Here is a 20,756-nt window from a genome sequence, read left to right as displayed (position 1 = left end):
GTCCAAAATGACATAAAGGAAACTGGAGTTAAAAGATGGATATTGAAAGCACAGGCTCGGTTCGATTGAAAGGCTAAGGAGACCAAGATTATATCACAGTTTAGTACATAGTCACGAAGCTCAATACGTAGGGAATATGCATCCAATGGCAGTTGAACTTTAGTTGCTAGCCACTAGGATCGCTACTATCGTCTCATCACAGACAATGCGAAATAGTACCGGCATTCTATTGTTCCTAGTACTCTCAGTTGCTAACCGCTTGGAACGCTGTATCGCGAGAAATGCAAAAAAATCACCTCAAGCTTCGTGACTGTATTTTAAACTGGTTATACTGAAAGAACCATAGTGTCGAAGAAGAACGTATTACGTAGGACTAACAATATGAAATAATAACAGAAAAAAATTAATACACATTACGTTAAAATTCTTTATGTTTTCTAAACATTGTAAACGCATAAATGTATAGCCTACCTCTACAGTAAGCTGTAAGAATTTAAAATCCAGAATTTGTGCGGTGGACAGAAAAGAGGCGGGCTGGAAGAGGGACTGAGCGGTGGGTGAGTGGGGGGGAGGTGAATGATGGAAGGGGGAAGACGGTAGGGGAAGAATGGGAGCTATCCTTATCCTTTGTCGTGTAGAAAAGTAAACAAATCCACACTGATTTTACGAATCATCTTCAGTTTTACAGTATTAAAATTAATACCGATATTGATATGCTGCTATGTAGAAGTGAGATCATGACATTACAAGGTCAAACACAAATAAATAAATAAATAAATAAAAAAAACAAAAACTATGAAGCAACTCAAGTGGAATTCAGAAGGAAAAACTTCTTGTTTTGGCTGTCTGTTTCATTAAAGAAATGTGAAAAATTTAGACAAACTGAAAACTTCACTAAATTCAAGATGTACTAAACAAAAACGCAACAAAAAAAATCCAGATTCCCAAAGACCTATAGATAGAAGTAATGTCGGTAAACCGTTCAAAAGTTTGAATGAAACGACTAACACTATAATATAGCCCAATGCATACAAGAAGATGACGCTAATTGAACTCGTACACTGCGAAAGGTTCCAATTTAAGTTGTAAATACATACCTTCTACTGTATACATATATAGAACTACTCAAATGTGTTTGCATATATTAGCAAAATTTCAATAAAACCGATAACACTATAGCAATCATAATATGTATTATATTACAAAAATAACTGACAGAGGTTTTAAGAAAATCGTAATGATTGTCATCGCTTATCCTCTACCTATACATAACCCATAACCCATTATTTTCGTAACTATTGCGTGGGAAACCTCGTGGCATATTAATCAGATTAGAGAGGCGCAGACTGCGTGGAAAACCACGAGTTCATCTTATATTTGTTTCCATGGTACCACAAGTGACGTCAGAGTACAGTAAACCTTTCATGTCAAAAATGTTACAATTTTTTCTATCACAACTCGAACATACACATTTCATGTAAAAACATGCCACATAATTCTCTAGTAATGCCATATGTGATTAATAATTGATAACTTCCTTAATGAATTAAAGTTGTAATACACACGACGTGAGCATAAATGAAAATAATAGCAGGACTGGCTGACAGGAATGAAGGTAATGAAATACAATGCGTTTTTCTCAAGAAACCCATCTTTAAAAAGAGAAATGTGTGTTTAGAACAAGTAAATACATTTAAAATCAACATAAAAGACAAACAAAGAATGCACTTATTGGTCACATCATAAACAATGTAATATTCATGCGAAAAAAATCTCCATAACGGTATCTTATTTTACAGTAGACCTCTAAATTCAATATAGGAAAGAAATGACAGATGAATTTACCCAGGCAATTTTCTTTTAAGTCTCGCAAATATACGACACGGAGCCTACAGTTGTTTTCAGCAATGCTAGTACGGTTAGAAGTGTGGTATAGGCTAATTCATAAAGAAAAATCCACATGTATATCCCTATAAATTCGCATTCTAATCATGGCAAACACTTATGTAGATTATAACGAAATTGTCACAACATAACAGACGCACTCGAAAAAGTCACATCGAAGAAACAAAACAGACAACAGTGTAGCCTACATGCAGTTATCTAATAGGCCTATAACTGATTGATATTCTATCAACATAGACTATATGCGTAGTGTTTCATGTAATTCTAACGCACCATTTGAACTAGACTGGTTATTCAGAAATAAGACGATATTACGACACTGGAGCAGTGGTGAAACGAAATGACATGAAAACTGAGCGGAAGTAGTCGGAGAAATTTTCCACTGTGTAGACCAGGCCTGGGCACTATTAACTCGATTTAGTCACTACAGATTTTCCCCTAACTCTCCACTCCACCTTCCTCATCTGAGATAAGGTAAGCATTGCTCAGTGACGGACTGTATAAGGCAGGCATCGTAGCTTTTACGAACTTTCGGCTCTCGCTAGTTGCCTGAAATCCATCACTGTTTGTAAAGCAGTGTAAACGAAAAGTACCTGGGCGGGCATTTCTGAGTTCCCTTTCACTTTCCCATTGTGCCCAGGGCTTCTCACAAAGACCTTTCGAGGACTGAACCTTAGCCACTTTCATGCGAAGCTGTTAACTTACTGAGCTACAACTTTAAATGTTCTCTTTTGTAACACATGAAATCGTAATAATGTCCCTTCCGTGGCAATAGATATACGGTCTTACTAATAAAAACTCTATATACAGACGTTTAACTGTCTTATACTTATACAATGAGTAGCTCGTTTATAAGTCGTGTGTGAATTCCTTACTAATAATCACTACATAGTCTTGTATAACAGTATAACTGTTACACAGCTAAGTCATAGTTTCGTCATTATTTCGTTACGAAAGGTAATAGAATATCTGAGGTTCTCTACTGGATCCGGTAGAGCGCTCTAGTGTGGCGTGTTAAATATCGATAGTACAACTGGCTCTAATCGATTACCACACTACATCTTGGTCAGAGAGTACAAGCTACAGCAATATTATTCTAATAATTCTATGATCTTTGGTTTGTTCTTCTGTGGTTACAAGGTAAACATCATCATAAAATGACAGTGGATACGAACAGCTGTTAAAGGGGCGGCCATTTTTTCCCTATATACAACGCTTAAACAAGGGGTTTCGTGTATATAACTACTGCAAAGCAATTCCCATTGTATAGTTACAGCCTGTTTATACGTCCATAGCTTATTCACGGTTTATTAGTAAGACTGATAGGCTATATGCAATGTAAAACAAATCTATTTCTTATTAATCTGACGTTTTATCTTCATAATGAAAATGTCCCACCAATGTATATTAAAAAAAAAAAAAAAGCGCCTTACTGTACTAAGGAATTTTCCTATCAAAGATTAGCTGATAACTTTACAATTCGAAGGTAGGCCGTGTCTCAAAACTCAAATCCAGGCCTATACTACACACTAGAGAGCTTTGAACACGTATGCTTGAATCATGGCCTTCATAAACCATTTTTCTCAAAACTATGACATCACGGTGGAGCACTGAATTAAGAAGGCAGTATCCTAATACAATAATACAATTTCATTACGAGTTATGTGGAAAAGATAAATACCTAAAATATTACAATATTTACAAAATGTAAAGAACGTGCCGGAGTACCAAACTCAATGGTGAGTTTAACATATTGTTCTACATTTTACTACCAAAGCATCTTCGGATTTTATAACTACAATGTCTGATGAGGCATCCATGTTTGTTTAGTGTACAAGTCAACAATCAAGCATTTTCGTTTACTAGCTACTACGGATTTGATTGCTATGCACTGTGTAGCATTGGATCATGGCTTCTGTCGTCACATCCGGCTTTTTAGACAACTACCAAGTTCACTTCAGCTGAAAATGTAGCTTTGGGACACGGCCTTAGGCTACGAACATGTATACTTGAATCATGGCCTTCGTCACAGACTATTTTTCTAAAAAACCATGACATCACAGTGTAGCATTGAATTAAGAAGGCAATGTCCTAATGCAGTTTCATTACTAGTTATAAGGAAAAGATAAGGGCTTAATATAATATTACAATAATGTTTAAAATATTGTACAGAAGGTACTAACAATGTCAGTGTTCAAAGTTAACGTATTATTCTACATTATATTTACATTATTTCACTTCCAAAGCATTTTCAGATTTCATAACCCCAATTGCTGATGAGGTATCCATGTTTGTTTAGTGAACAAGTCAACAATCGTGCAAGCATTTTCGTTTACTAGCTACTACGGACTTGACTGCTATGCACTATGTAGCTTTGGATCATAACTTCTGACGTCACATCCGGCTATTTAGTCAACATTCTAGTTCACTTCAGCTGAAAATGTAGCTTTGAGACACGGCCTCAGTATCTCTCATTATTTGAGATCACTCGCGAATTTGTAACTCTTATAGGCCTAAATGAAATATAATTGTCAAACTACCTCTCATTGAGGTTCTGGCTGATATGTAGGCTACATCTATTATCAGGCAGTACATCTCACTTGACAATGTGTCAGAGGAAGAACAATTATTGTTTGTGTAACTTACTTCTGAAGTCTGATCAGTGTAATATGTTACTAGTCCGTGATGTATGCAATGGAGGGGGAAACGAACTGGCCACCCTACCCCATTATCTCCTGGCTTAGTTGCCTCACGAGTGATGCCTTATTGGTGTCACTTATGAGGTTCAAATCTGTCTTCGGACAGGTGACTAAACAAACAACTGTCAAATATTAAACTGTTTCACTAAAAAACGGTATTTTACTATAAGGACACTTCAAAAATGTTCAATAGCCAACTGCACTTCTGGTAAAAAGTATATAATTAACTACGATGAAACTACATTATTCTAGGATCACTGTTGAAGTGTGCTTTTGTAACATGCAGAACGGCATTGAGTGAAGTAATCTTGAAGATTTTATCAGCGGACTTGAATTACAGCTAATTTCTATTATAACTACGGAGTTGTAATATAAATAACATCATGCAAAAAAGTCTATTGTAAACAAGGTATAGAATATAGATCAGCACTATCACAATTATAAGAATGATAAATTAGTTATTCAGAACATAACTTACTTTAGCAAAACTTGGAAAACAGACTGTCTGAGATCTAGCAACATATAGAAGACACTCAGGCTCGTTCATGTATTTCTTATAAATTCCCCACAAAAACCGATAACTACACTAGTTTTTCCCACCATGCTGCCGTGACGCGTATTCGATAGGCCTAAGTAGATATCAAATGTCACCAACAAAGTTTGATTTCAGCATTGATCTATAATTGACTAAACAATTAGGCATAAGTCATGAGCACAACAAAGTAACAACTAGCCTACATTACTAGGCCCATCTACTACTCCAAGTGTTAATGCATTGTAACATTCACATTTCTTTTAAAATAGGGAACCAAAAGATTGTAAGCCACTCAATTACAATAAGTAAATCCCAATTGTAACCCACATCAAGATGAATTAAACTTAAGACGTGGGTCACTATTCTCAAATTAATTTCAGTTAAATTTTATGTACACAAACTTAAACTATTATTATGATATTACAAGGCATTTCAAAGCTACATGCAAACAAATACATCTGGTAACTATGCTATCATACAAGTGACAGCAAAACATGACGGTAAGCTATTTATATATTGATATTTGAGAGAAATCGCAACTATTACTTGATAAAAACAAAGTAAAAATTATTTTAATTACTTAATAAAGTGTAACATGAATAAATACGCATTCATTTAGCATTCTGTAAGTATGCCATACACATTACTAAAATATTTCCCCTATATGATATATAAAAACTCAATTACTATTATTCGTGACATGTACCTATGCCCAACTTTTAGTATTATTCTGATGGTCAGCGTTTATAACAAAAAAATAGGGCTCGAAAACAGTGTTTTAAGCATTGCACCACATTTCGTTCCTTATAAAATACAACCAAATTGCATACAAAACAAACCAGTCATAACTCCATAAACCTTGAACAGAATGGCCGTTTTCCTCCTATTATAAGTTTTCTTATCTACAACATATGGCTTCAGCCAAAAACACTTCCACCTTTTAATAAACGTGTATTATCCATTGTTCACTGTTATTTACACCTTATTAACAACAGAGTAGTGAAATTTTGCTAGATATGGCCTAATCGGTTGAAACTACTTTGATGCCTCTATGCTTTTTATAACGTCCTGCGTACTAACTCGTGCATGTAGTTACCGTACTGTTTTATAATTCACATCTATTATACTATTACCAGAAAAATTAACAGGTGACCTCTCGAACATGGTTACAGCTGCATTTCCTCAGATAAATCTTGTTGGATGTGTAGCCTAATCCCAGGCAAGAACGTAGCCTATTCTCTGACCTGTGATAGGGCATCACTCACCTTCATGTCGAGACATTTCAGAGAGTACACGGAACTCCCGAAGTTATTATTCTGTCTGTAGTTTTCACCAAATTCTCTAGTATCGATATTGGGAATTGATGTTAACTTCTATCGCTCAATACATTCCCATTGACGAAAAATTTTCAATACACTTCCATCTCTAAACCTAACCCAACTAGGCCATAATGACGTCACAAAATCTGCTTTCCCATCATTCCATTCGGATATAGCAAGTAAAGATGGCCGCTGTGTTGGGACGTGTATTCATATACGGAGGAAGAGGAGCATTGGGAGCTGCATGTGTTGCGCATTTTAAATCACAAAATTGGGTATATTTAATACGTACATATTTATTTACAAGATAAGCAATGTAATCATGTAGTTTACTGTATTGTTTGTGAGAAATTAAACAATGACTGAGGTGAAAGTGACTGGAGTCGCAAGTTTAGAAATCGTCCTTCGTCTACTTTTATTTTTTTTTTTGCGTAATAATTGGAGCACATTCTCTTTATGGTGTTTGCGCGGAATTGATATTTGTTGTAATGCGTTGTGACAGTGTTATTTCAGTGACTTTGACGTTCCGCACTTTGACATAGCATTCGAGATTTGTGAATTTCAAACGGAAGAGCTAGGATAGACGCAGGAAATGATTGGGAATGTTCTCTCTGCTAAGGGAAATTTTGATTCCAAGAATAAATAAAATTGTGTTGATTGATGCAATCATGCAATTCTTTCTATTTCGATAGCGACTTACTCATTTGTAAGTTATTAGTGGCGTATAAGACATCATAAATAATTTTCAATGATGATTAAACAATCGGTATAGAATTACTTCTGATTAGCGCAGTAGTAGAAAAAAATCTATGTGCTACCGTAATTTCAAATTATAGCCTATATTGTTTATGATAACAGAATGCAATTGACTTTCGTTCCTTGAAATTATAAATAAAAAAAACAAACTTAATTGACAAAAAAACAAGTGTAAACAGGAATTTTATTGTAGGTGTATATGGCAAATATAACGGTGATACCTGTTGCTGTATTATATGAGCTACGACAATTAGTATTCAAAATTCACCGTTTTTCATCCAAGAAAATAATTATAAAAGAGTTATTTTCTCCAAGTATATGTAAATTCATTGTGTTGTAATTGATAGAAAGCAATGCAAGGTCAGTGGAAAATATACAATAAGCCTATAAATTGTCACTATACAAGAGAGAGAATTTTTGTCACTTCGGGTAGTTTTTCGTAAGTTTTACAGAATGCTTTTCTAGTTCACTAGCAAAAACAATTCTTCCATGCACGTATTTCCCTTATTGAATTTAAAAACCTTCAAAAGTGAATCAAAGAAATAATTATAAGGCTGTGGAATGGTTTCCTACTTTTCCAGTGTTTGTAGGCTACATACTTAATTATGTTGTCGTGCAGGACGTGTTCCAAGTGAGGAAATTCTAATATTAAAACTGTAACTCTGTAAGAAAACTAGTTTGCAATTATGGCGGTAGGATCACAGTTTTTCGCCAGAATTGCAAATATGTCTATAATAATGTCGCACATGATAGGATCCATGAATTAACACATACCGACACTGTACTGAGACAAGTTCTTGTAATGAATATCTGAATGCCATAGGCTATATTCAAACATCATCTTAATCTATCGGCGTGTTCTAGGAATTAGCGAACTGAACTCGTGCTCTGTGGCTGCTTTTGGCGTAGGTTTGTATCACACTGGAACTGATTATCTGGTCAATAGATTTTGCTCATTTTAAAGTATCCAAAAGCCAATTAATCGGATCGGGAGCGATACACGTGAAATAATAACTGGCAATTTTCTATAAAAGTTACACGGAAGAAGGCATAACTTCCTTTTGCTTCGTTAGAGATGTGTAATCTACTAACTTAATAATTTTGTGCAAAAATTAACGAGTCTCTGCTTGAAATAAAAAACAACAGACATAATAAAATCGGAAGTAACAATTCCTTTTCTAATGTGTTTCTTATTAAGAAAAGGTTACTTATGTTCCGACCACTATAGGAACCTGCTAAAATACCTCGGAAATGCCTTGTATTTATAGTATTGATTATATTATTAGAAATTGATGTGATCATTGGAAGAGCTGTATGCCTACCCAATCCGTCCTAAATACGTACCTTATATACGAAAATCGTAGTGCGTGAATTAAGAATACGGCCATATTTTCTTAATGTGTCAGTGGGTTCCAGTGTCGCCAGCATAGTAATAATACTACACATTTAATCAAACCTAATCTAACCTCTCACATAAGTTAATACTACACACATAATCAAATCTAACTTAACCTGTCATATAATACACACCTAAGTACAAGGTAGAGTATTGACCAGCCACTGAAGGAATATGCGCACTTTTATCACTGCCAATGTGGTGCTACAGTATAAACCAATTTTCAACACTTTTATCACAGTCACAACATATTTCAATTCTTATTTATGTAATTATTATGAGAGTCGCCATATTTTCTTCCTGCCATTATGATGAAATACGATCCCCCTTTCACTAAATGGACCACGACACGAGTAGCAGTGTTGGCAATACATGCAAACGAAATGATACTAAATGTGAGGAATTTTACTAAGGTGTATAGTATTATGTGACAGGTTAGGTTAGATTAGGTGTGAGCAATACAAAGTTATCAGTACCTGTATTCAAGAGTTTTTTTTTTAATTGGCTGTTTTACAACGCTTTTTCAACTCCTATGATGAATATAGCATCTTAATGCCAGTAATATGAGTCCAGGGTCCAACTCCGAAAGTTACCCAGCATTTGCTCTTGTTAGGTTGAGGCAAAACCCTAGGAAAAACCTCAACCAGGTAACTTGTCCCAACCAAGATTTGAATCAGGACCCATTCATTTCACGGTCAGGTGTGCTAACCATTACTCCACGGCGGTGAACTATTCAAGAAGTGAATGAATGACTGAATGGGAGAATTATAGGAAAATCATTTAATACTCTAAATTAGGACTGAGAGGAAGTGTCTCTGTGAACTCCAAGGCCTTTTGGTCATTTGTCTCACTGATTTTCTCCATTCCATATGAAGGAACATTAGAGAATTTTTAAGGGGACAGCCGAAAATGGACGTAAACTAACAGGTACCACATGAGTGGGGGGGGGGGGGATGAAGCATGACAGAACAGCAACAGGGTAAACTTGGTGAAGATGTTAAAAACCTTGTCAGGAAGGTGAGTGACACTTGAGTGAACTCATCCGAGAGTACCAAAGGCAACATGCCAAAGCCAAGAGTCTTATTTCAGAAGGCTTTAATTTGAAAATTTTCAAAATATATGTGGCGGCAGGGGAGATACAGATCCATATCTTTTAGGCCTCATCCTGACATTTGTCTTAGTGCCTTAAGAAAACCACGGATAACTACAGGCAGGATGAATTGTCTCAATTTAGGAGACTGGCCATTTTATATGAGGTTACTGACAAAATTTTAGTGCGCAAATTTGTGAGTTTGTAATTACACCAATTGGCCTCCTTACCCCAATATCCCCTGGATTAGTTACCTCATGAGTTATGCCTTATTGGTGTCACTTATGAGGTTCAAACCTATCTTCTGACAGTTGACTAACTAAACAAAAAAGCAAACATGCTAGTTTTATCTTGACAGCCTCATCAATGGGTCTTTGTGTGTGGGAAATGTTGTTGTTTTCTAATGCCAGGCGTTTGACAATAAAGTCATTTGACCTCTTGCACTCCAATATTTTTCAAAGATATTATCATGACCAGCCACTGAAGCACAGATTTTAAGGTGTTCCGAATCCATTTCTTGGTTTGAGTTGCACAATGGACAGTTAGGGGACTGATATATTCCAATTCTATGCAGGTGTTTGGCCAAACAATCATGGCCTGTTGCCAATCTAAATGCAGCTACAGACGATTTTCGTGGTAAATCGGGAATTAACTGTGGATTTTGATGCAGAGAGTTCCATTTTTTCCCTTGGGATTGTGTTATCAAATTTTGTTTGTTGAAGTCTAAGTATGTAGTTTTAATAAATCTTTTCATAGAGTAATACATAGATTTAGTAACAGGTCTGTAAGTAGCAGTGCTTGCCCTTCTTTGCTAAAGCATCCGCATTATCGTTTCCCAGGATTCCACAATGGGATGGTATCCATTGGAATACAATTCTTTTATTGAATGATATTAATTGAGAGAGCATTTTAGTTATTTCTGCTGTTTGAGATGAAGGTGTGTGTTTAGAGACTATTGATAGAATAGCTGCTTTGGAGTCTGACAATATAACTGCATTTTTAAATTTACTGATGTGGCATAGAAGATTCCTGAGACTTTCACTTATTGCAATGATTTCTCCATCAAAACTTGTTGTTCCATACCCAAGAGATCTATAAAGTAAGAAGAGACAGCACGTAACACCTGCACCGGCACCTTGTTCTCTGGAGATCAAGGATCCGTCAGTGTATAAATGAAGCCAGTTTTGTGGAGGGTATCTAATATTAATTGTCTCTAAAGACAATTGTTTTGGTATTTCAGTGTTTACTTCTGATTTCAGTATTTCTTCTGTTAAATTTAGATTATATTCCATATTTAATAGAGTTAAAGGGTTTGGTTTAATTTGTAGGTTTTCTTTTAAATTCGGGATATTGATTTTCTGTTTTAATTCTTGGACAATGGATATGAAACTTTTTTGAGTTTTCAATCTACAGAAAGGACTGTATGAATGCCAATTGTTTCCTGGTAATCTAATAAGTTTTTCATATTGAATCAGTGCTTTTTCTTCTATTGTTATTTTGATGCTGTTAATATTAGTGAGGAATCTCATAGAATCTATTGGAGTTTGTGTGGGAAATGTATCTTGTAAGGGATTAGATAATATTCTAATCAATTTTGCAGGCATTACGAACGAACACACACATACTATAAAAAAAAATCACGCATTTGACATTCAGACTGGTGACGTGCCAACTGAGAATAAGTGAAACAAAGAAAAGGTGGGTAGGGGATGTTAGAGGCAGGTCAGTAGGGTTGTTTGGAAATGCTTCTTGTGCAGAAGTTCGATGAAACAGAAACATGGAGTGGTTGCGTTGATTTTTTTTTTTCACAGATACCCTTCATATGCAAGGAATTTCCAGCCATTGAGCACAGTCAATAAAAAAAGTATGTGCTGACAACCAAACAGCCTAGAATCTTTTTTTCTGCAAAATATGCAAACTTGGCAGGTATGCAACAAAATCCTGAAAATATGCATAATTAGGGATGTTGCGATACTATTGATGTAAGAACCAGTAGCTAGTGATACTGACTATAATTGGATTTGATATTTAGTTTTCGCTGTTTTACTGGTATCGATAGAAAAATAGCAGTACTTAATTACTGGTTTTTAAGGAACCCGGAGGTTCATTGCCGCCCTCACATAAGCCCGTCATTGGTACCTATTCTGAGCAAGATTAATCCAGTCTCTATCATCATATCCCACCTTCCTCAAATCCATTTTAATATCTTCCCATCTACGTCTCAGCCTCCCCAAAGGTCTTTTTCCCTCTGGCCTCCCAACTAACACACTATATACATTTCTGGATTCACCCATATGTACTACATGCCCTGCCCATCTCAAACGTCCGGATTTAATGTTCCTAATTATGTCAGGTGAGAGATAGGTTTAGAAGTAAATCCCGAAAAGACAAAGTATGTGATTATGTCTCGTGACGAGAATATTGTACGAAATGGAAATATAAAAATTGGAAATTTATCTTTTGAAGAGGTGGGAGCAACAGTAACAAATATAAATGATACTCGGGAGGAAATTGAACACAGAATAAATATGGGAAATGCCTGTTATTCGGTTGAGAAACTTTTATCATCCAGTCTGCTGTCGAAAAATCTGAAAGTTAGAATTTATAAAACAGTTATATTACCGGTTGTTCTGTATGGTTATGAAACTTGGACTCTCACTTTGAGAGAGAAACATAGGTTAAGGGTGTTTGAGAATAAGGTTCTTAGGAAAATATTTGGGGCTAAGAGGGATGAAGTTACAGGAGAATGGAGAAAGTTACACAACACAGAACTGCACGCATTGTATTCTTCACCTGACATAATAAGGAACATTAAATCCAGACGTTTGAGATGGGCTGGGCATGTAGCACGTATGGGCGAATCCAGAAATGCATTTAGAGTGTTAGTTGGGAGGCTGGAGGGAAAAAGACCTTTAGGGATGGCGAGACGTAGATGGGAAGATAATATTAAAATGGATTTGAGGGAGGTGGGATATGATGATAGAGAATGGATTAATCCTGCTCAGGATAGGGACCAATGGCGGGCTTATGTGAGGGCGGCAATGAACCTCCGGGTTCCTTAAAAGCCAATAAGTAAGTAAGTATATTGTTAATGTTATTTTGATTTTAATTTTAATTTTAAATGTATCTGTTCTATCTTGATTTTGTACTTGTCTCTGTTATAGTTCACAACTGTCTAAAGCATCACTCTCAATGGCAGTGGCATTAATACAGTACAATAAATAAATAAATGGAGTGAAGGGTAGGAAGGGGATAAGGCGTGGTTTTTCTGATTGTATTCCTGTCCCTCTTTAATCCGAAATTTTGATAATCCAAACAGATCCCGGTCCCAATTAATTTGGACTATTAGGATTCTATTATATTTTTTTTCTAATCCCAGTTGCTTCTTAAGTCACTCTTATACTCTTATGTACCACATTTGGTACATATTTTTTTATGCATTAACTTACAGAATTTCAAATCTACTCTATATTGTCCCCTGCAAGTGCCACTTTAACCAAAAATCAGTTATGGTGTGTAGAATAAATCTTCTAACTTAGCACTGTACATCGACTGTAAAAGTTCCGTGAGCCCCAACAATTTTTTTCCCTCTGATATGTCAGTTGACTATCGTATTCACTCCCACGTTGGGTATGTATTGTAACTGCCTCTCCTGTAAAGTTAGCAAAATGGTTTTTACAATATTCTGCCTTGCAGGGAACGATATGAAAAACTAGTATTTCAGGATCATCAACATCATCCAGAAATAGTATGCTATTTTCAGACATCAGTACAAAGTTTGGTGATCCAGGCTTACCACTATTATTGCTATAGGCTTTTACAGTACCTGTTAAAACTAACCTTGATTTAAGAACTTAACACTATTATTGCAGAATGCATATGACGACACATCTGTAATTGTAGCCCATCGTAATGAATAATCTCACATCGTACATTTAAAATATGATTTCCTTTTAACAAGTGTGTAATTTTACTAGTTGAATAATGTAGTCAGTGAATAACTTCACTGCTTAAAGTAATAATCAATTAAGGAGTTAGGTACAGCTTACAGCAGTAAAATTTTGGAAATATTCAACATTTTTTTTCCTCCATTACTGTGTCTTGTACAATAATGAAAATTAGTATGTGTAAAACACTGCCCTCCTGGTATATGAAAAAAATAATTTTACGATTTAAAGAAAATTATTTATATATATATATATATATTTTTTTTCAGTATTCAAAATGCTGGCAGTTCACTGTGCAGTGATGAAGTGTTTCCCTCATAACTCAAAAACTATTCAACATTCTGTGATGATTTTTTTTGTGTGTATTCCTATCACCACGGCATGGCGCGTCCTCAGGTTGCGGATTGAGGAGACGGCCTCCAGATATGGAGGGTAGCTGTGAATATATTGAATAAGCAGTCGCGGACAGCCGATGAGGGGTGGTCCTCCAGCTTGGGGGTTGGGCGAAGGGCTAACAACCCTTCACCGTAAAAAAACAGCTTGTTACGAATCCTTCAAATAAGCCTCGGAATGGGACTGATTCTCTGGCACGACCACAGAATGGATTAATTTTGCTCAGGATAGGGACCAATGGCAGGCTTATGTGAGGGCGGCAATGAACCTCCGGGTTCCTTAAAAGCCAGTAAGTAAGTAAGTATGTATTTATGTATGTCATATCTACAATATGATGCAAAATCAGTTCTCTACCTTTGATAGATTGATAAAAAAATTAATTCATTTTAAAAAATGGTCAAGTATCAGTATTCTCTTCTAACACAAAATAAAAAAAAAATATTATTTATTAAGGAATGTAGTTGAAAGAGCATCATACTGTAAACATGAGTTTCAGCAATAAAATAAAGGAGAGAGAACATGAAAAAGTTAACAATTTTATGAGTTATGAGGGAAACGTTTCATCACTGCACAGTGAACTGCCACCGTTTTCATTATTGTACAAGATAGAGTAATGGAGGGGGAAAAAATGTTGAATATTTCCAAAAATTTTACTGCTGTAAGCTGTAGCTAACCCCTTAAGCAACGTAAAATAATCTGCCTGATTTTCGGCTGTTGATGACAAGGATATTTTCTGACTCAAGGAATTCAAATCTGCTAGAATTGGCCGGAAAGACACTACATAATAAACCTTACACACAGTATTCTCCTCAGCTTCTATTGAGAAAGAGAAGTGTCATATAGAGATCAAATATCAGGACCGAGAAAGCATTGTTATTCCTGGTCATTAAGTGATTGCGTTTTGCCATCACAGCTCCGAAAAAATCGCTGGGACAGATAAGTTAATAGCAATTGTGTCACAGTGTGATTTTTTGTGTTCGTATGATTCTTGGCAATTATGGGACTCCATTTCCTGTCTGTAGATTTCCAAGTCTTCTAGAACTCAATATCAATGTCATCTACTTATCTCTGATGATGATAGATCCAAATAATAATAATAATAGTAATAATAATAATAATAATAATAATAATAATAAAAGTGCTGAGACTTCAGTTAGAAACAAATTAGGCTATAATCATTAGGGATTTACACCTGACATGGCAGAATTCATATAGGCCTAAATTCGAATTTTGTTGATAGTTTTGAAGGATGCGAAAATGAAACTGAAAAACTGTAGAGTAGCATTCCTGGATGTCTCTTTGGCTTTTGACTCTGTGATCACATACGGTCATATTGAAAAATTTCTTTCTTCTCAAAACACATCCCCTGATCTGTTAAGTTTGTGTGTCTGTTAAAAGAAAATACCACACAACACAGTTTTCCTGAAAAGCTGGATTATTCCTTAAATGATAACATAGAACTTCTCTGTTTTAAGTGGCTTTACTGATAATCAAACAGTAATTGCAAATAACAGTGAATCAGCTATCCATAGCATAGAAGTCACAAAAGATCAATTGCCTTGAAATGAAAGCACAGCCATTGTTGTTAAACAATGTCACCAAGTACAAACTGATCTTCATCTAAGTTCTGAAGAATTCATTTAATCAATTTCAACTATATACACTATAAAATATTTTGATTCTGCTTAATACTGAACTTCAGTTTCGAAAAGATGCATTGAAACCTTTCAGTGCTAACCTAGAGAAATTAGTTAAACTTCTACTATTAAAACCAAATCAGAAACTTAATTTAATATATATATATATATATATATATATATCATACACTTACCTATCCACTTCAAACTGCATCTAATTAAAATTCTTCAGTACCTACTTGAGGGCCTACATGTTATTATCCATTGGTCAGTAAAGAAATTTGCGCTTCCTGCAAGAACAACAAATTCTATGCTCTCTGCCCTTTGAAAGTTGTGGATTAGGACAGCCAACTGTAAACGGAAAGCTCCTTTACAATGCATTTCTGTTGCCCATGAACCATAACAAATTCGGAAACATTTAAGACAGCTATCATATGAAGAGTGTCAACAATGCCTTGGCAAAGTGTTTGTGCTACTTTGGTGAAGAAGTGTTTGTGTAAAATACTCAAATTGAACATTATGTCAATCTTCGAGGGGTACCAGGTAATAATGGAGGGATTAATGGTACTACCCTTTGTAAAAGACGAGCAAAGGAAAATGAAACTCTGAGCCATGTATTCAAGTCATGTCCTTTTAATTTATTTCCTAATTAACCATAGACATAACAGAGTTAAACTTGCTCTTACCAGTATATTGACTAGCAAGGGATTTGACTATTATGAAGAAGTTTATGCATTAGATAAAAAAGGGGCCAATCACTTCGTAGATATTGTTGCTAATTAAGAAGGAATCGACTGATGCTTATATAATAATTGATCCGACAATACGGTATAAAAGAAATGAGAAAGAAGTGAATAAAGAAAAGAGAATAATTTAAGAAAGCTGCATGCCTTTTTTTAAAGAAAATTATAAAGAATGGACTTTTTGATTCCCAGGGAGCCATCTATCGTCAAACCATGGAATTCTTCCAGCAACTTGAACTGAGAGGGAATATCTTCTCTCTTTCTCCCTCCCTTTCCCCCTCCCTATCCCCTTCTCTCTTTCCCTCCCTCCCTCCCTCCCTCCTACCCCTCTCTCTCTCTGGCAGAAAGCATTATTGCTTATTCTGTATCCATCATTCACTCTCTTATCTATAAAAATATTTAAATTTGAACTCGTTGTTTACTATATTTTGTAAGTACTAGTATTACCAATTTTATTGTTTGCTTTATTGCTTGCCCATTTATGCACTTAAGATTGAAAATGTAGGCTGTGTCATGTGACAACTTGAAATGATGTAAGCAGCATTGTTTGTTCTTTGTGTTTGATAATTTATTTCATAATAATTATTACAAATATATTTGCAATTGTTATCATAATGTTGATTTATAAAAAATTATGCAAGTGTAATAATTATGAGACATCAACTAAAAAGTCGACCTGGTTGGCGAGTTGGTATAGCGCTGGCCTTCTATGCCCAAGGTTGCGTGTTCGATCCCAGGCTAGGTCGATGGCATTTAAGTGTGCTTAAATGCGACAGCTCATGTCAGTAGATTTACTTGCATGTAAAAGAACTCCTGCGGGACAAAATTCCGGCACATCTGGCGATGCTGATATAACCTCTGCAGTTGCGAGCGTCGTTAAATAAAACATAACATCAACTAAAAATAACAATAACCAACAATAAAAAAATGAAGCGTTACAGTCAACATTTTATTTAATAAATTACGCATGAGCGAAAAAAATAAGATTCACTAAAATATAGCCTAACAGAATATTTTATAAAATAACTTTAGTCTGCCGTAAGAAGCCTAGACAAACGTGCTGAATTTTGTTATAATCTTAAAAGCAACAATTTGATTTCCAGCACGTTTTATTTACCAAGGTCCCCACGAAATTATAAAAATGTACTGGTTATATCTATTCAACGCCAATGTGCTATCTATATTTCGTTATTGATTGTATGAAGCCTCCTATGTGACAATACAAAGCATATTTTTTTCAGGAAGAAGAAAAAGATAATTAAATGTCAATAGGCCTACAGAAGAATATTAGATAATTTAGTAGAACACATTGGTGAATATGATGACTTCGAGGATCATTGTAGACCTATTGATGTTCGATTGTTTTTTTCTTCTTCCTGAAAAATGAAATTATCTTTGTACTGTCACATAGGAGGTTTCATAAAATCAACAATGGTTTGTTACTGTGTATGAAATTACCCCTATTGTACCATTAATAGTAACAATTCATACAGAAAATATATATATATATATTCGTTGTTAACTCTATAGCAGTGGTTGCCAAACACCACGAAATTGTGACGTAATAGAAATGCAGCCCGCACACAACAATCACAGGGAGAGGGGTGGAGTGGGTATCTCCTCAGGTAATGCAGTGAATAACAGTGCAGAGACGAACTGTGACCAAAAAACAAAAACAATATAATACTCTTCTACTATTAACTATACACACCTTTTTCCATGTTAATTTTTTATCCTCCTATTCATTATTTTTGTATTATTAATAAAATAAAATGAATTTATTTTCATATTTAACATAAAACGAACGTGTACTTTACATCAGGAGATATTTGAAATTAGAAAAACGTACCAGGCTGGTCACGAAATTGTAAATTACACTACATACTTCAAAAAAACGTCGAAGTATTTTACTCCAATTAAGACATAGAAGCCGATACTTTTTATTGTTAATTTATTAATGAAATATTCAATTTACAGTTAAGGGCGTGGTAGTCTTCATAACAAGAAGAATAATGACAACGTACATTGTTCTTTTATACTTCATTTAAAATTTTACAACAAATTAAGTATCTCATATTTTTGCCATCTGCAAAAAATAAATACTTTTTCTCCCATCCTCCTTAAAATTAAGTTTTTACTTATCTGTTTTCGAAAAGACATCGAAACATATTGTATTATCCTACACACTTGTAACATTACATGTGTACGTCCGCTGCTGATAAATGTCTTTACTTATAGCGAAGTGAAGGCTGTAAACGGAGGATTGGAGGTATGATGCCATGGTTACGCTTGAGTGGAGGCAGGGGCATGTGTCGCGACACAGCTTTTGGCAATCACTGCTCCATAGCATATATTAGTGCTTTATGGTTGTGCTAACAAATGGAGTTACTTGTCAGCATGTGACGCTGGCTGAAACTTGTTCAGGTTACTGCCCAGCGACAGTCCTGATATTGTATTTTATATTTTTGATAATTGGCTAATTAATATTAACTCGGCACACTCACAACCACATTCACTTTCATATAAATTTCCGGACTATAGACACCCAGGCAATTTTTCTTCAAGAAAAATTCACCGAGAGCCAACTCAGGAATTGAACCTGGGACCTCCAGGTCTGGAAGCCAGCATGCTGACCAACAGACCATGGAGGCAGTCACAGAAATAATTGTTCGTAACTATGATTGCATGAAGTAAATATTTTCTTTTTTATTTTCAGTGGGTGGCTTCCATTGATCTCAAGGCAAATGACCAAGCTGATGCCAACATACTTGTAAAACATGATGAAAACTGGGCTGAACAGGTAATATATAGTGAAATTTCAATTATTGTCGTTAATTTAGCCCACAAAAATGTATATGATTCTCAAAACGACAATAATTGAATCATTTCAACCCATGTTGTCGTGACTGTTACACTTTTACTATGTCGTACTATTTTTGACCAATAAAACGGTACAGAACGACTTGTTTCAACCCATCATGGCTACTTATTCTACAATTTTTTCACCTCTCTAGCATTTGTTTCTTTGTTTGCCAATATTGTACTTTCAATAATTGTACCTTTTAAAATGATTCATGTTTATTTCTTCATTCTTAATTAAAACTTTTCTATCATTTATCTTGTTTATATTATTTAGGTTATGTTATAGTTTCTGCTGTATGAGATGTTGATAGACATGTATTAGAGATTGTTTAATATAAATATATCGATAATTGAAGTGGAATGCAACTGTTTTAATAAAAATGAAACTGAATCAATAAAGCCTTCTTGACTAGTAATCGTCCATAGAGTTCAATAAAGATTGTATTGTTGGCACAACTGATAACAAGAGAACAGCTCATCATAACACACTATTGCCATCTAGCGGAATATTTGTAATGATGAGCTGGTATAATAATACATTTTCAAAACATTTTAGTATTTAGTAGGTCTCTTAATATTTTATTGTATTAGAGTACTTTATTTCTTCTAATACAGTATTTATGGTACTTACTTCTGATCATGTAAGAGTTAATTAAATCCCACTTGAGTTTTGATTTTCTCTAGATAAATCAAAACCTCTAGTGAGATTACTGTAGATAATTTGCCCTAAATATAAAATTTATCCACATTTCACGTATAAATATCTTTCTTTTGTGTTATAACTTTAGACAGAATTATGAGGGCTATTCATAAAGTAACTTCCGTTTATTTTTTTGCAAACCTGAAAATGACGTTACAGAATTGGTTTACAATACATTTGAAATATACAGTTTATTTTTCAACGTAGTTTCCAGTCACATTGAGACACTTGTCGTAGCGTTTGACAAGCTTTGAAATTCCGCAATCGTAGAATTCAGCCGCCTGCAACTGAAGCCAACTTACGACGCTGGTTTTCAACTCTTCGTCATCGTCAAAGCGCTTCGAGCCAAGCCACGTCTTCATGTGCATGAAGAGATGGTAATTGCTAGGCACCAAATCTGGGCTATAGGAAGGATGATTCAATACATCCCAGTTGAACTCTTGGAATTTGGTCGCAGTACGACGCGCTGTATGCGGCCGGGCGTTGTCATGCAGGGAAATCACCCCAGAGCTCAACATGCCATGACGTTTGTTTTGAATGGCTGTTTTCAAGTTCGTTAGTGTGTTACAGTAACGCTCAGCATTAATTTTGGCATTCCTCTCCAAGAACTCCACTAGCAAAATTCCTTTTCTGTCCCAGAAGACAGTTGCAATGAGTTTCCTTGTGGAAAGTGTTTGACGACACTTTGTGGGTTTTTTCGAGGAGTGAGTTGAAGCTTTGTTTCTGCATTCACATACTGCACGATTTGATACTTGGAATCTTCACGAAAGATGC

The 20,756-nt window shown here is 35.2% G+C and overlaps 2 protein-coding genes across 5 annotated transcripts in view; one reads left to right on the top strand and one right to left on the bottom strand.

The window, feature by feature from the left end:
* The window catches only part of LOC138704607 (E3 ubiquitin-protein ligase KCMF1-like), an 80,565-nt gene extending 73,958 nt beyond the window's left edge, over positions 1-6,607 (bottom strand). Inside the window, exon 1 of one of the 4 annotated variants that reach the window (XM_069832684.1) lies at positions 6,405-6,607. In XM_069832684.1, coding sequence (XP_069688785.1) covers positions 6,405-6,420 — 16 coding nt within the window. In that variant the 5' untranslated portion in view covers positions 6,421-6,607. The other 3 variants (XM_069832683.1, XM_069832682.1, XM_069832685.1) reach the window with 3 other exon arrangements.
* Positions 6,601-20,756, top strand: part of Dhpr (dihydropteridine reductase) — a 34,689-nt gene continuing 20,533 nt past the window's right edge. Inside the window, exons 1-2 of the mRNA XM_069832686.1 lie at positions 6,601-6,733; positions 19,137-19,220. Of these exons, the coding sequence (XP_069688787.1) occupies positions 6,644-6,733; positions 19,137-19,220 (174 nt within the window). The 5' untranslated portion in view covers positions 6,601-6,643. The remainder of the gene's footprint in view (positions 6,734-19,136; positions 19,221-20,756) is intronic.

The sequence above is a fragment of the Periplaneta americana genome, chromosome 8, assembly GCF_040183065.1.
Source record: "Periplaneta americana isolate PAMFEO1 chromosome 8, P.americana_PAMFEO1_priV1, whole genome shotgun sequence".
In the NCBI taxonomy this organism is placed as follows: domain Eukaryota; kingdom Metazoa; phylum Arthropoda; class Insecta; order Blattodea; family Blattidae; genus Periplaneta; species Periplaneta americana.
Note: the sequence above shows the minus strand (reverse complement) of the source record. Positions and strands in the feature narration are given on the sequence as shown.